The sequence below is a fragment of the Lolium perenne genome, chromosome 3, assembly GCF_019359855.2.
Source record: "Lolium perenne isolate Kyuss_39 chromosome 3, Kyuss_2.0, whole genome shotgun sequence".
NCBI lineage: Eukaryota > Viridiplantae > Streptophyta > Magnoliopsida > Poales > Poaceae > Lolium > Lolium perenne.
In genome coordinates this window covers 236800572-236811266 of record NC_067246.2, presented here as the reverse complement: position 1 = coordinate 236811266, position 10695 = coordinate 236800572, and the positions used below count along the sequence as shown (strand labels likewise).

Genomic DNA, 10695 nt, shown 5'->3' with positions numbered 1-10695 from the left:
ATGAATGTAACAGCGCACCTTATGCCTGGAGATTGTTGGATCGGGTGGCATTCGATCGTGCACACCCATGCTTTTATTTCGGCTGTTTGATTGTAGAGGGAGCGGCACGAACTCTGTTCTTTCTTGCCATCTGGAGACATTATGCTCCATGGCGAAGTTAGAGGTGGAGAATACCACGAGTGTCGAATTGGAGTACTAGGAGGTTAAAGTCTCTGCGCTGTTGAGGGACTCGCTTGGTGCTCTGGATTTCGCAGCAGCAGTATGTAAGTGGGGCGGCAACACATGTGAAGTTTAGAGTCTTACCCTTTCAGGGTGAAAATGCAAGGTCAGGCTTTAGTTGGTTGTGCCTGACAACACTGGCGGAGCTTAGTTAGGGCAAACCCGGGCCATGGCCCGCCCAGCCCAGGAGCAAACTTATGTTTTATATACCTATGCCACATGTGTAAAGTCCACCAGTATGCAGCCCAGTTCACGTGAGAAGTGGTCTGTTCGCGATTCAGTTCGCCGCCTTGGTGTTTCTGCTCGTCAGCGGCGCTTCTCGATTGCCCATCCATGGAACCACTGGCGGGAGGCTAGACAGCTGCCATGAGCTGGCGACCGAGCGACGGAGCTAGCAGCTGGACTGCTTGGTTCGGCTACCGGCGACAGTCTAGTCCAGCAGCTGGCGACGGCAAGCAAGCGAGGACGTCTAGGCGGACAGCCCACAGCCGTAAGCGGCTAAGCCAAATACATCAGGGCGCAGGCCGGCAGGGTCTACTTCATGGCATGCAGCAGCGAGAGCTAGCATAGATTATCCAGTAACCAAGTCAACCCCAAGGTATCCTCCATGTTTTCCAATTTTCTTGCTGCAGCCCCACACGCCATAGCTGCTCCAATTTTTTGCCGGCGAAATGCATAGCATAACCGCACAGGTGCCACTGCTGGTAATGCACTTGCCCAAATCTCATTGCTTAATTCTCTTTCAGTACCAATTTTCCTAGAGATTATAGTGTCTGAAGTTATTGTTTAACAGTTTGATAATTGGTAATATGAATAATTCATTCCATTGTTTTCTGGAAATTGCTGTAACATTAGGATTAGGCTGGCAGGTTAAATGATAAGATGAATCTTTTATCTACTAGTGCCACCATGATTTCTAGGAACAAATCTTAGTAAGCTCCTATGCTTTATTTTATTTTGGAGCAATTCATGTATGATGATCTGCTGAACCAAAAGGTAGCATTAGGTATTGACTAATGTATAGTTTTGGAGGAATTCCTTGTGTCAGCTTTGGTTTGGCCCGCCCAACTTTTTCTTTCAAGCTCCGCCACTGCCTGACAATGGTCTTATTGGAGGCATCGTTTTGAGAGCGGGGGCTATCTTCAGGGTGAAAACTTAAGATCTTTGATCGGGCGACGACGGCACATGTGCACAGTTTCCTTCTTGGAGGTGTGTGTATTGTTGGTGGTAGAGCTGGAATACCATTGCGCGGTAGCGGAACTTTATTTTTTTAGTTTCCTTTCCTTTTTTTGTCCGTGTGTATCTGTACTGCCATTAGTCTGTTGCGTTGTTGCAGACGACAGGGTGTAATATTAACATATTGCCTTTAAAAAAATTAATTAGGCTGCCCACTTTCAATTTTTTTTTGTTTCATTTGGGCTCTATTCGTTGGCCTGTATCTGGCTCAACGGGCTGAGTCGGGCCGAGTTGGAGGGGATGCTCGGTGGTCGGCCTGTAGTTGTGTGCCGTCGAGGGTTGGTGAACCCATGTGAGTGACAAGCTCACGCTCATGCAGTCATGCGCACGGAGTATCCCCGCGGATCTGGATCCCCGCTGCCATCCAGAGTTCCAGACAAACCGCTGCGGGCCCCACCCTCCGATCTCCGGTACTTGTCTCTGTCCCAGACTCCCCGGCGACTCGGGTGGAGTCTGAGCTCAGCGACCTCACCAACACCACACTCCTCCACCCGCTCGCTCCCTCCCTCCCGCTCGCCCCGCTGCCGGCCGGCGAATCCGAGCAATGGTGCGCGCCACTCGCTCTCCGCTCTCCCTTTCTCTCCCCCTTCCCCTTCCCCGCCGCCGCCCGATCATCATCTCGGGTTCTCCGCCGTCTTTTGCAGGATTTCAAGGGGTTCTGGGAGTCCAAGTTCGGGGGCAAGAAGGAACCGGAGCAGAACGGGGAGCCCAACGGCAGCGTCAAGAAGCGGACCGCCGATTTGGCCATCTACGAGCAGTACGAGCAGCAGGTCTGTCCGTTCCCTGCCCTTTCTAACTCCTGCCCCTTTTGGCCGATGGAATGCGTGCATGCAGGTGTTCTCTGTTGGTCCTGTTCCCCCTGACCCCCGATCGGGTTTTATTCTTTCTGTTTCAGGCTCAGGCCGGGCAGCCGGCGATGCGCGCCGCGGCGATTCGCGACGGGAATGCTGATGTGATGTGAGACATTTCTCCCTTTTGACTTTCCTCGTGTCAGTTGTTAAGTCCTCGAGTCTTAAAGCGAGGACTGGTCATGCGGTGGGGGTTTGCTTACCAGATCTCGAGCCGTAGGTTCGGCCGTTCGGGCGTTAACGTACTAGTTGCTATCTTTAGACTTTGGTGCTGAATTCAGGGGTTCGACTGAATATGGAAGCTATTGATTTGTAGGAATGTACTTGATGTGGAAAAGGCGCATAGTTATAATTGCCTTTTTTTTGGCGAATAGTTATAATTGGCTTGGAATCATCATAAGAGAACTAAACAACTGGGATGTCAATTCATGCTGTTCCAACTTCCAACTGGTCTGTTGAACGCATGAATGCACAATGCAGCTCCTCCAAAGAGGTTTGACACCATCTTTTTTTTTATACTAAGGTTTGACACCATAGTTCAGCAGTGGATTTCGAGTTTTGGGCCGCACGCCCTTGCACATTGATGGCTTTCTAGAGGTAGTTCAAAGAATTGTCTTGCAAGAGAATTGTGAAATCATAAAGGATTGGCCATGTCTGTGCTACCAAGGATGGCTTTAGGGGTAATAATTTGTGTGCCTATTCTTGGGGTTTTAGTGAAAGCACAACTTGAAATACTAGTTTCATCTTTCTTTTCACATGTCCAGTTCGTTCCATACTGAGTGCTATCTGGCATACAGTAATTGTCTACGGAAAGAGAAAACATGTGTCATCTTCCCAAACAATGGCTTGGCAAACTAATATACGGAAAGTTCTCAGTTGCTACCGCGTTTCATTCAATTTCGACATTTTCTCTTGCTCAAAAATATATTTTTTCATGGTCAAATCTTAGTTATTTAGAACCTTAACATGACAATTGTGGCGGCCGCTTTTACAGCCAGAAGCCTCTCCTACCACCATTTGAGTCAGCTGAAATGCGCAATCTAGCAGAGACATTGTTACGGTATGAGCTATCTAAACTTCGCAAATGCTCAAAACATTAGGTTGGCAATGTCTAACCGTCAATTTATTCCCCTCCTTTTCAGGGATATTATCCGAGGAAACCCAGATGTGAAATGGGAAAGCATCAAGGGACTAGAGACTGCAAAACGCCTCCTGAAAGAGGCAGTTGTTATGCCCATAAAGTACCCAAAGTAAGTTTGCTATTTTACGCTTCATAAGATTATTAATGGTCATCTTTGGTCATGACTTCATACTGTGTGCAACTGGTTACCTCATTCTGCTCTTTGCTAGGGGTATTTAAGATTCTTATCTTTCTTCACATGATGATTGTCTCTTCTCAAAATAAGTAATAAACTGCGAGAAGGAAAGTAGTTGAACGTCTTTGATTCACCAAACAAAATTGATGCCTAGAATTATACTATGTTTCGATATTATTGTTCACTTTTCTTTGATGAATTAGCTAACAGGGAGCAGAGTAGCCAAGCGCAATGAATTATCCTACGTATTTAGGTTTAGGTGAACTGCCAAGAAATGTGAGATAGATACAAGATAGTATTCTAGAGAAAGAAATAAAAAGAACTTCTCTCAGATTCTGTCCCTGGCGTTTCTCTATCATAGAGTTGGAAAAAGTTGGTCCAGTCACGCATTAGTGACCACTAATTATTATAAAAAAGGTCGCCGGTCCAATTTCCACCAGATCTAGTCTGGGACTTAAGGTGTTAGAGGTTTACTGAATGCTCTAGACCCAGTTGTCTACCTTGGTACTAAAGCTTTAAAAGGCTTTTCATACTGCTATGGATGATCGATCTGTCAATTATTTCTTAACCATTTTCTCTGCTCTATTCAGGTACTTCACTGGTCTACTATCACCGTGGAAAGGCATCTTACTTTTTGGTCCTCCAGGAACTGGAAAGGTTGTACACTTGTTAGAGATACTACTTCTCCAACTTACTGCACTTAGCACAAAACTTTATGCCCATATTTTCCTTACATACCTTCTCTTTTCCACATATTCTTAGATCTCTCTCCTAGGACCTATAAATCACTACGTGCTGTAATTTGAAGCAAGAGATATAATAGTCATAACTTCATTTAGCAATGGTCATGTGGAACAAAAATTTACTACCGTGACGAATATTGGTACTCCCTCCGATTCATAATAAGTTTGGTGGTTTTAGTTCAGATTGAACTGAAACCATGACACTTACTATGGACCGGAGGGAGTACTTATTTACAGTTCTGTAGTATTCTTTCGAGACCATGCAAGAGCGCTCATTTGACTAGCCCTTTTGCTATATAGATATGCTTTGTCTTGCCAACTTAATGCAGTTTTTATTTTCAGACAATGCTGGCAAAAGCAGTGGCTACTGAGTGCAATACTACATTCTTCAACATTTCAGCGTCATCAATTGTCAGCAAATGGCGCGGTGTGTGTTTTTAACTTTCCTCCTGTCCTTTAATACAATTATTACTAGATTACTTTACATTTGCTTACCAATCATGGATGTTTTGCATATGCTAAATTTGTTCAGGTATATTATGTTGTAATATGTGGCATGATTCAGGTTTGTTCGATGAGGAAAATTTAATGGTAATGTCCACTTTTTGTGCAAGTGCAGGAGATTCTGAGAAGCTAGTCAAAGTTCTTTTTGAGCTTGCAAGATATCATGCACCATCCACGATATTTCTTGATGAGATTGATGCTATTATTAGTCAACGTGGTGAAGCCCGTAGTGAGCATGAAGCTAGTCGACGCTTGAAGACTGAGCTACTTATTCAGGTTTCTACATGTTTGGAAATATAGAATTAGCAAGCTATTGTAGCATTCTACTACATGATCTCCTAAACCTTTAGTTTGAAGCATTCCTGGCTTCAGATTTCAGGTTACAGATCCATATTTACACCAATTTATGCTGCAGATGGATGGCTTGACAAAAACGAACGACCTAGTATTTGTGCTTGCAGCAACAAATCTACCATGGGAGTTGGATGCAGCTATGCTCCGTCGACTTGAGAAGCGGGTATGTCATGTAAAGTATTTACATTCCAAGTAAAGTTGTTTCCCACATGAAGGACATGCTCCCAGTTTCAATAGTGAAAATATTCAAACCAAGTAGAGTTGTTAACTCATAAATATATCTTTGTTAGTGACAGTCATTTCAGTCATGCGTTGGTTGAATTTTTTTTCCTCGGGCTTATATGTCAGGCCTCTAGAAGCTTTGTTCTAGGTCAAGTTTTATTTGGAGTTCCTAAAGTCTCAAGAAGAGAGCACACCGACGTATAACATGTTTTTTTTAGTTTATTGGCATCTTAAATCTATAGTTTATGGATACTCATAGCTACAAACATTAACTTCCAACTGCATATCATGGATGGGCACAAAGTAGGACCACACACTTGTATGATCAGGAGCATCTAAAGAAAACTTTGGAACCATGCTACCATATATTCGAAATATTAATCGCAGTCTCATTTTATGGTTCTTGTTTCATCAGATTCTTGTACCACTTCCTGAAGCTGAAGCAAGGCATGCCATGTTTGAGGGACTTCTGCCATCTATGACCTCAAGTCTAGAGATCCCATACGAAACTTTAGTTGAAAAGACTGAAGGGTACTCTGGTTCAGATATCCGTCTTGTGTGCAAAGAAGCTGCCATGCAGCCATTAAGGCGTCTTATGTCGGTTCTTGATGCCAGTGATGAGGTGGTGCCAGAGGAAGGTTAGATCTGAGTTCTGTCATGTTGATTTACTAAAACCTTTCATACTCTTCTGTGAAATACTATAGAACCTAAGTTGAAGCCTGAAACTTGATACCTTGAGTTTCACGTATTGTCACTGGTACAATGAACACATTACATTTTTATGTGCTTTTTGGGATGCAGAACTGCCTGAGGTCGGCCCTCTTAAAGCTGATGATGTTGAACTTGCTTTGAGGAACACAAGGCCGTCAGCCCATCTCCAAGCACATCGCTATGATAAGTTTAACCAGGACTATGGAAGCCAGCTTCTCGTTTAGCACCAAGCATGATCAGCTTTGCAGGTTAATATTTACATCCACTGCCTAGCTAACGATGTGCTGAACCAAAAAAACTGAGATCTAAAGTCTTCTTTCTAGAAACAAACCTAGATCTTTCTTCCTTGGAGAAGTTAACGATTAATTTTATTTTATTTCTTCAGGATTGTCAAGTGGATTCATGCTGGCTGTGTATTTGAACATGCAACTGGAAGTCTAGAACAAAGTTATCTTTCTCCACAACAACCAAAGTAGCCTTATTTACACCATTATTATTTTCCATTATACTGCTCCCCAAGCAAGGAACAAAAATCGTTGTAAACTGAAGTTGTAGCACGATTTCTGCGCCGTTGCAGCTCTTCTTAGCTAGACTGAAATATTATGATGTAATAATAATCTTACTCCAAAATAGTTCAGTTATTCATTGATTAGGTTGTATGATGAAGTGAATAAATGGTAGGTATATTACCCAGACTTTACACCCTTTTGTCAGCGACCTACACCGTTTTCTGTATATATGTGTTTCATACGGATTTCTTTCAATTTTAGATGAATTTGTTTTCAAGTCTTGATTGATGTAACATGGCCATTTGGGCAACCAACGAAATGAGAGAAAATGCTGTTTTGGGCAGCGCAAGTACAAGAAGTCTGCTGATCTAGAATAGCCTGCTGGGTGTAGATGATTGGCACAGAAATAATGGCTCATTGTGCATCAGATGTTGGTAACAAAGGGTGTAAGGCAGTACCAGCTAGCACCCATGAGCGTACAAACATGGACAACGAGACGTTTAAGTGCAAAATGAGCAGGTACTCGATGGCTTTCCGTGGAGAAATTTCTGCAGCAAAAAACACACGCACAAAAAAGTATTCGATATGACAATACGCTGAGCGTGAGGATTTTCAAATTAAAACAACCCAGAAACAAGGACGGCATTTGTATCAGACAGGTCGCACTCGGCAACACAATACTCTCACCCACACTGAATATATGGAACAACCCAGCGCATTAAGCAGCTACTAGAGAACCAAACTACCAGCTCAAGGTAATCGCCTCATTGGATCAGCTGTCTTCCCAGTCCTGGCATCCATCAACGACTGGCCTATTGTGCGCCTCATATTGTCGTCCCCCTCCTCATACAGGTCCTGCACGTGAAATCAACACATTATCACCAGGAATGCCAATACATATTGATCAAGTCAAGAGAATGAAGGGATGTTTACCTTCATTAAATCCATAAGTCCTGACATGGGATCTTTATCTTTGCCCGCGCTTGGCTTGAACTGTCACCAAGACAAAATTAGACCATCTATCTATGAGCAGTAATAACATGATTGTCAGCCTCCAAGTACAAGCGCTATACTATATTAATCATAACCATGTTCAATGATTTGCACCGAGGTGAGCAAGCTTACTTTCAATGACTGGTAAGTGGTAACGACCGGAACAGTCAATAAATTAGAGTAGGTTAGGAATTCACATCATATAAGGGCAAGTCAGGACCTATATAAGGGTTCGGTCAAAGCTGGCTGGCAAGGCGAATGGCACAAGACAAGTACACAAGACAGCACATCGCTGCGATGGCTAGTCAGAATTCAAAACTGCTGTATTATATAAAGGTATAGATATAGATGAGGTTCCTACTAACTCAATTCATCAAATGGAATTTCCTAGTGAGGAGAAATTATCACTAGCACAAACTATTTTCCCACAAGAATCCACCACCCATGGGAAATGTGACCATTGGTCCTTACAAATATCCTAAATGCGTCTAGACAATACAAGTCATAAGAGATTTCAAGAAATTATAGAACTGGATTCGATTAGCATTACAAATAAAACTAATGAATAGCCTGGCATAGGCATAGCGATTACCTTGTCTTCCTTGTAGTGCAGGTCCAACCAACTTCCTGTAGAAGCCTTCCAGAGGGTGATGACAATCTTTGTAGGCTTGACCACAACCTTGCATTTCTCAGGAACTATTTCTTTGTTCAGTTTTGGTATGGCACACCGGTAGTTCTTGCCTTTAACATCATGAAACTTAATATCCACTGACATTGGCTTAAAAGTAGTCTCAACCTTCTCTTGGTCAACATTCTCAAGGAATACATAAACCTGAAAGGATAGAATACGAAGAAAAACTCTTGTCTAAAATACATGGATGGGAAACCATCGGATATAAATGTCATGGGAGTTCAGTCTACAATTACAGAGGTGGGGTGCATATAATTATTTTTCACTAGTCACCTACAGACTGATTCTTACCCATTATATTTACTCAAGGAGATACATAAACTTGGTTTCTAGCTTAATGGCCAGGAAAAAGACATAAGCCATTTTTGTGCTCCTAATCTCAGTTAAAATGCATAGTACTACTAAAAAGGTATTTGGAGTCATTTCAAACTGAGCCTAACCCTAATATAAGGCTACTGGGATACACAAATTTGGTTCCTATCTTGATGCCCAGCAAAATGCCACAAAACTGTATGTGTGCTCCTAATTTCAGTTAAAACTTCATAAAAGTAAAAAATGTGTTTCTGTTAAAATAGAATGGAATGTATATACTCATTTTCCATGAGTCAACTACAAAATTATTTTAATCCATTATATATAAAGCTACCGAGAAACATAAATTTGGTTTCTAGCTTAATGCCCAGCAAAATGCCATAATCTCCTGATTTCTGTTATAAATGTGTAGGGCAGGTCCAACTGTCCTTGAGGAGAAAATCGGTACGGTAAAAAGATTTGTTCAGTGCCCATACAGAAATGACTTTTCAAGTTTCTGAAGGAAAAAATTAAGTAACAAAATTCTGGAATTCTGATGACCAGGTAATTTTCTAGGAAGAAAGGCGGCAAACAAAATGTCGTTTCCTCCCCAAGTCAACTAATCCTAAGTACTGTATATTACATCCTAAATTATTTTGCACTATGTACCAGTCAGTGCGTGTGTGTTCAATTTCGTTTTCTGTAAAGCAACAGTAGACAAACATTGTAATTCTAAAACAGGGATTGTTCTACGAACTAGTATTGCGCACTGAGCCCGTATGGCCTAAAGTAGCCAACCATAATGAGATACAAGACCAACTAATCGGCACTGCAGTTTTGAAAATTTCATTTCTCGCAGATAAGATCAACATTGAAAATTTCAGTTCCTCGCAGATAAAGATCAAACATTGTAGTAATTCCATTTCTCGCAGCAACGTACGTACCCTGATCTTGTCGTTGTCCTGGTCCCAGCTGAACGTTCCCAGCGTGACGTAACTCACACCAGCACGGGCGGGCGCCGCAACCGGCACGGTCGCAGCGGCAGTGGCCAACTATCAGTAATCGGAGAAACATCAGCACGAAAACACGAACCGCAATCCACCCGGCGCGCCGAACGGAATCGATCGGCGGCAAGCGCGGGGGGCGAGGGGTGAGAAAGGGAGAGAGAAAAAGATGCAACCTTTGCGTCGACGGTGCGGATCTCGTTGGCGAGGAGGGAGAGGACGCGGGGGCGCGTGGCGAGGCCCTCCAGCCGCCGCAGCTCGTCCAGGTCCAGCCGCAGCTCCTCCGCCGACATCTCCGGTGAATCTCTGGAACTCGCTGGTGTGGCTTTTTGGTGCGGCGGGCGGGTTTGGCTCCTGTGTGCGGGGTTATGGTTCGTGGGGGTTTAATTTGGGGTGGAATGGAAGGAAGGAGAAGGTTCCAGGGGAGGCCAGACGAACTGGACGGTTTCATTTCATCAATTTTGCGGAGAACGATGGACCGGGGTTGGGCTTTTGTTGCCTTGACCTTGGCCCAGTAACTGCTACAGACCCGAATGGTTGGATTTCGGCCGAAATGGATTTGTCTACCCGTGTGGCCATACCATGTTAGTTTTTTTTACATGTACCCATACTCATCATAGCTCTAAAAAACATGCTCGTTTATTTTTGACATGTTACACATGTTCATATTTGTTGTTAGACTACGTGTTCACATTTGTTGTGGTGGTAGTACTGCTACTGTCCAAGAAATTGGTTTTTCTATCTTTCTCGTTTCGTGCTTTTTTGTGCATATCTATGGGTGTTGGGATGCAAGGAAATCTTGGATTGATACTTGACACCGAACTTAGGTATTGTATACCCCTCTTACGCATAAATTTTGTACTAATTGGATGCGAAAATGAAGAATACGGCTTTATTGCTTATATATCTCTATTATGTGTGGTCATTGGAGAATTCAATGGTTTTTTTGGTCGCGTGAATGAAGGATCTCCATCAGCGACACTTTGGCCTAATTTCAAGACATAGGCGGATACGACAAGCCCTTATTTGTGTTAGTAGTGGTTCTTATTTGCTT

General features: G+C 43.2%; 2 protein-coding genes across 2 annotated transcripts; one reads left to right on the top strand and one right to left on the bottom strand.

Annotated features, from left to right (window-relative positions):
- Positions 1 to 1826: 1826 nt before the first annotated feature.
- Positions 1827 to 6853, top strand: LOC127343936 (uncharacterized). Its single transcript, XM_051370154.1, has 12 exons — positions 1827 to 2002; positions 2100 to 2225; positions 2351 to 2412; positions 3298 to 3363; positions 3446 to 3553; positions 4210 to 4276; positions 4705 to 4789; positions 4982 to 5142; positions 5282 to 5383; positions 5858 to 6080; positions 6244 to 6401; positions 6539 to 6853. Exons 1-11 carry the CDS (start codon positions 2000 to 2002, stop codon positions 6375 to 6377), a joined length of 1137 nt encoding a protein of 378 aa, XP_051226114.1. The 5' UTR covers positions 1827 to 1999; the 3' UTR covers positions 6378 to 6401; positions 6539 to 6853.
- Positions 6854 to 7246: 393 nt separating this feature from the next.
- Positions 7247 to 10028, bottom strand: LOC127343938 (uncharacterized). Its single transcript, XM_051370156.2, has 5 exons — positions 9818 to 10028; positions 9582 to 9689; positions 8248 to 8487; positions 7596 to 7655; positions 7247 to 7517 (listed from the first exon to the last, which is right to left on the bottom strand). The coding sequence occupies exons 1-5, from the start codon at positions 9932 to 9934 to the stop codon at positions 7413 to 7415; spliced, it is 630 nt and encodes a 209-aa protein (XP_051226116.1). The 5' UTR covers positions 9935 to 10028; the 3' UTR covers positions 7247 to 7412.
- Positions 10029 to 10695: the final 667 nt, after the last annotated feature.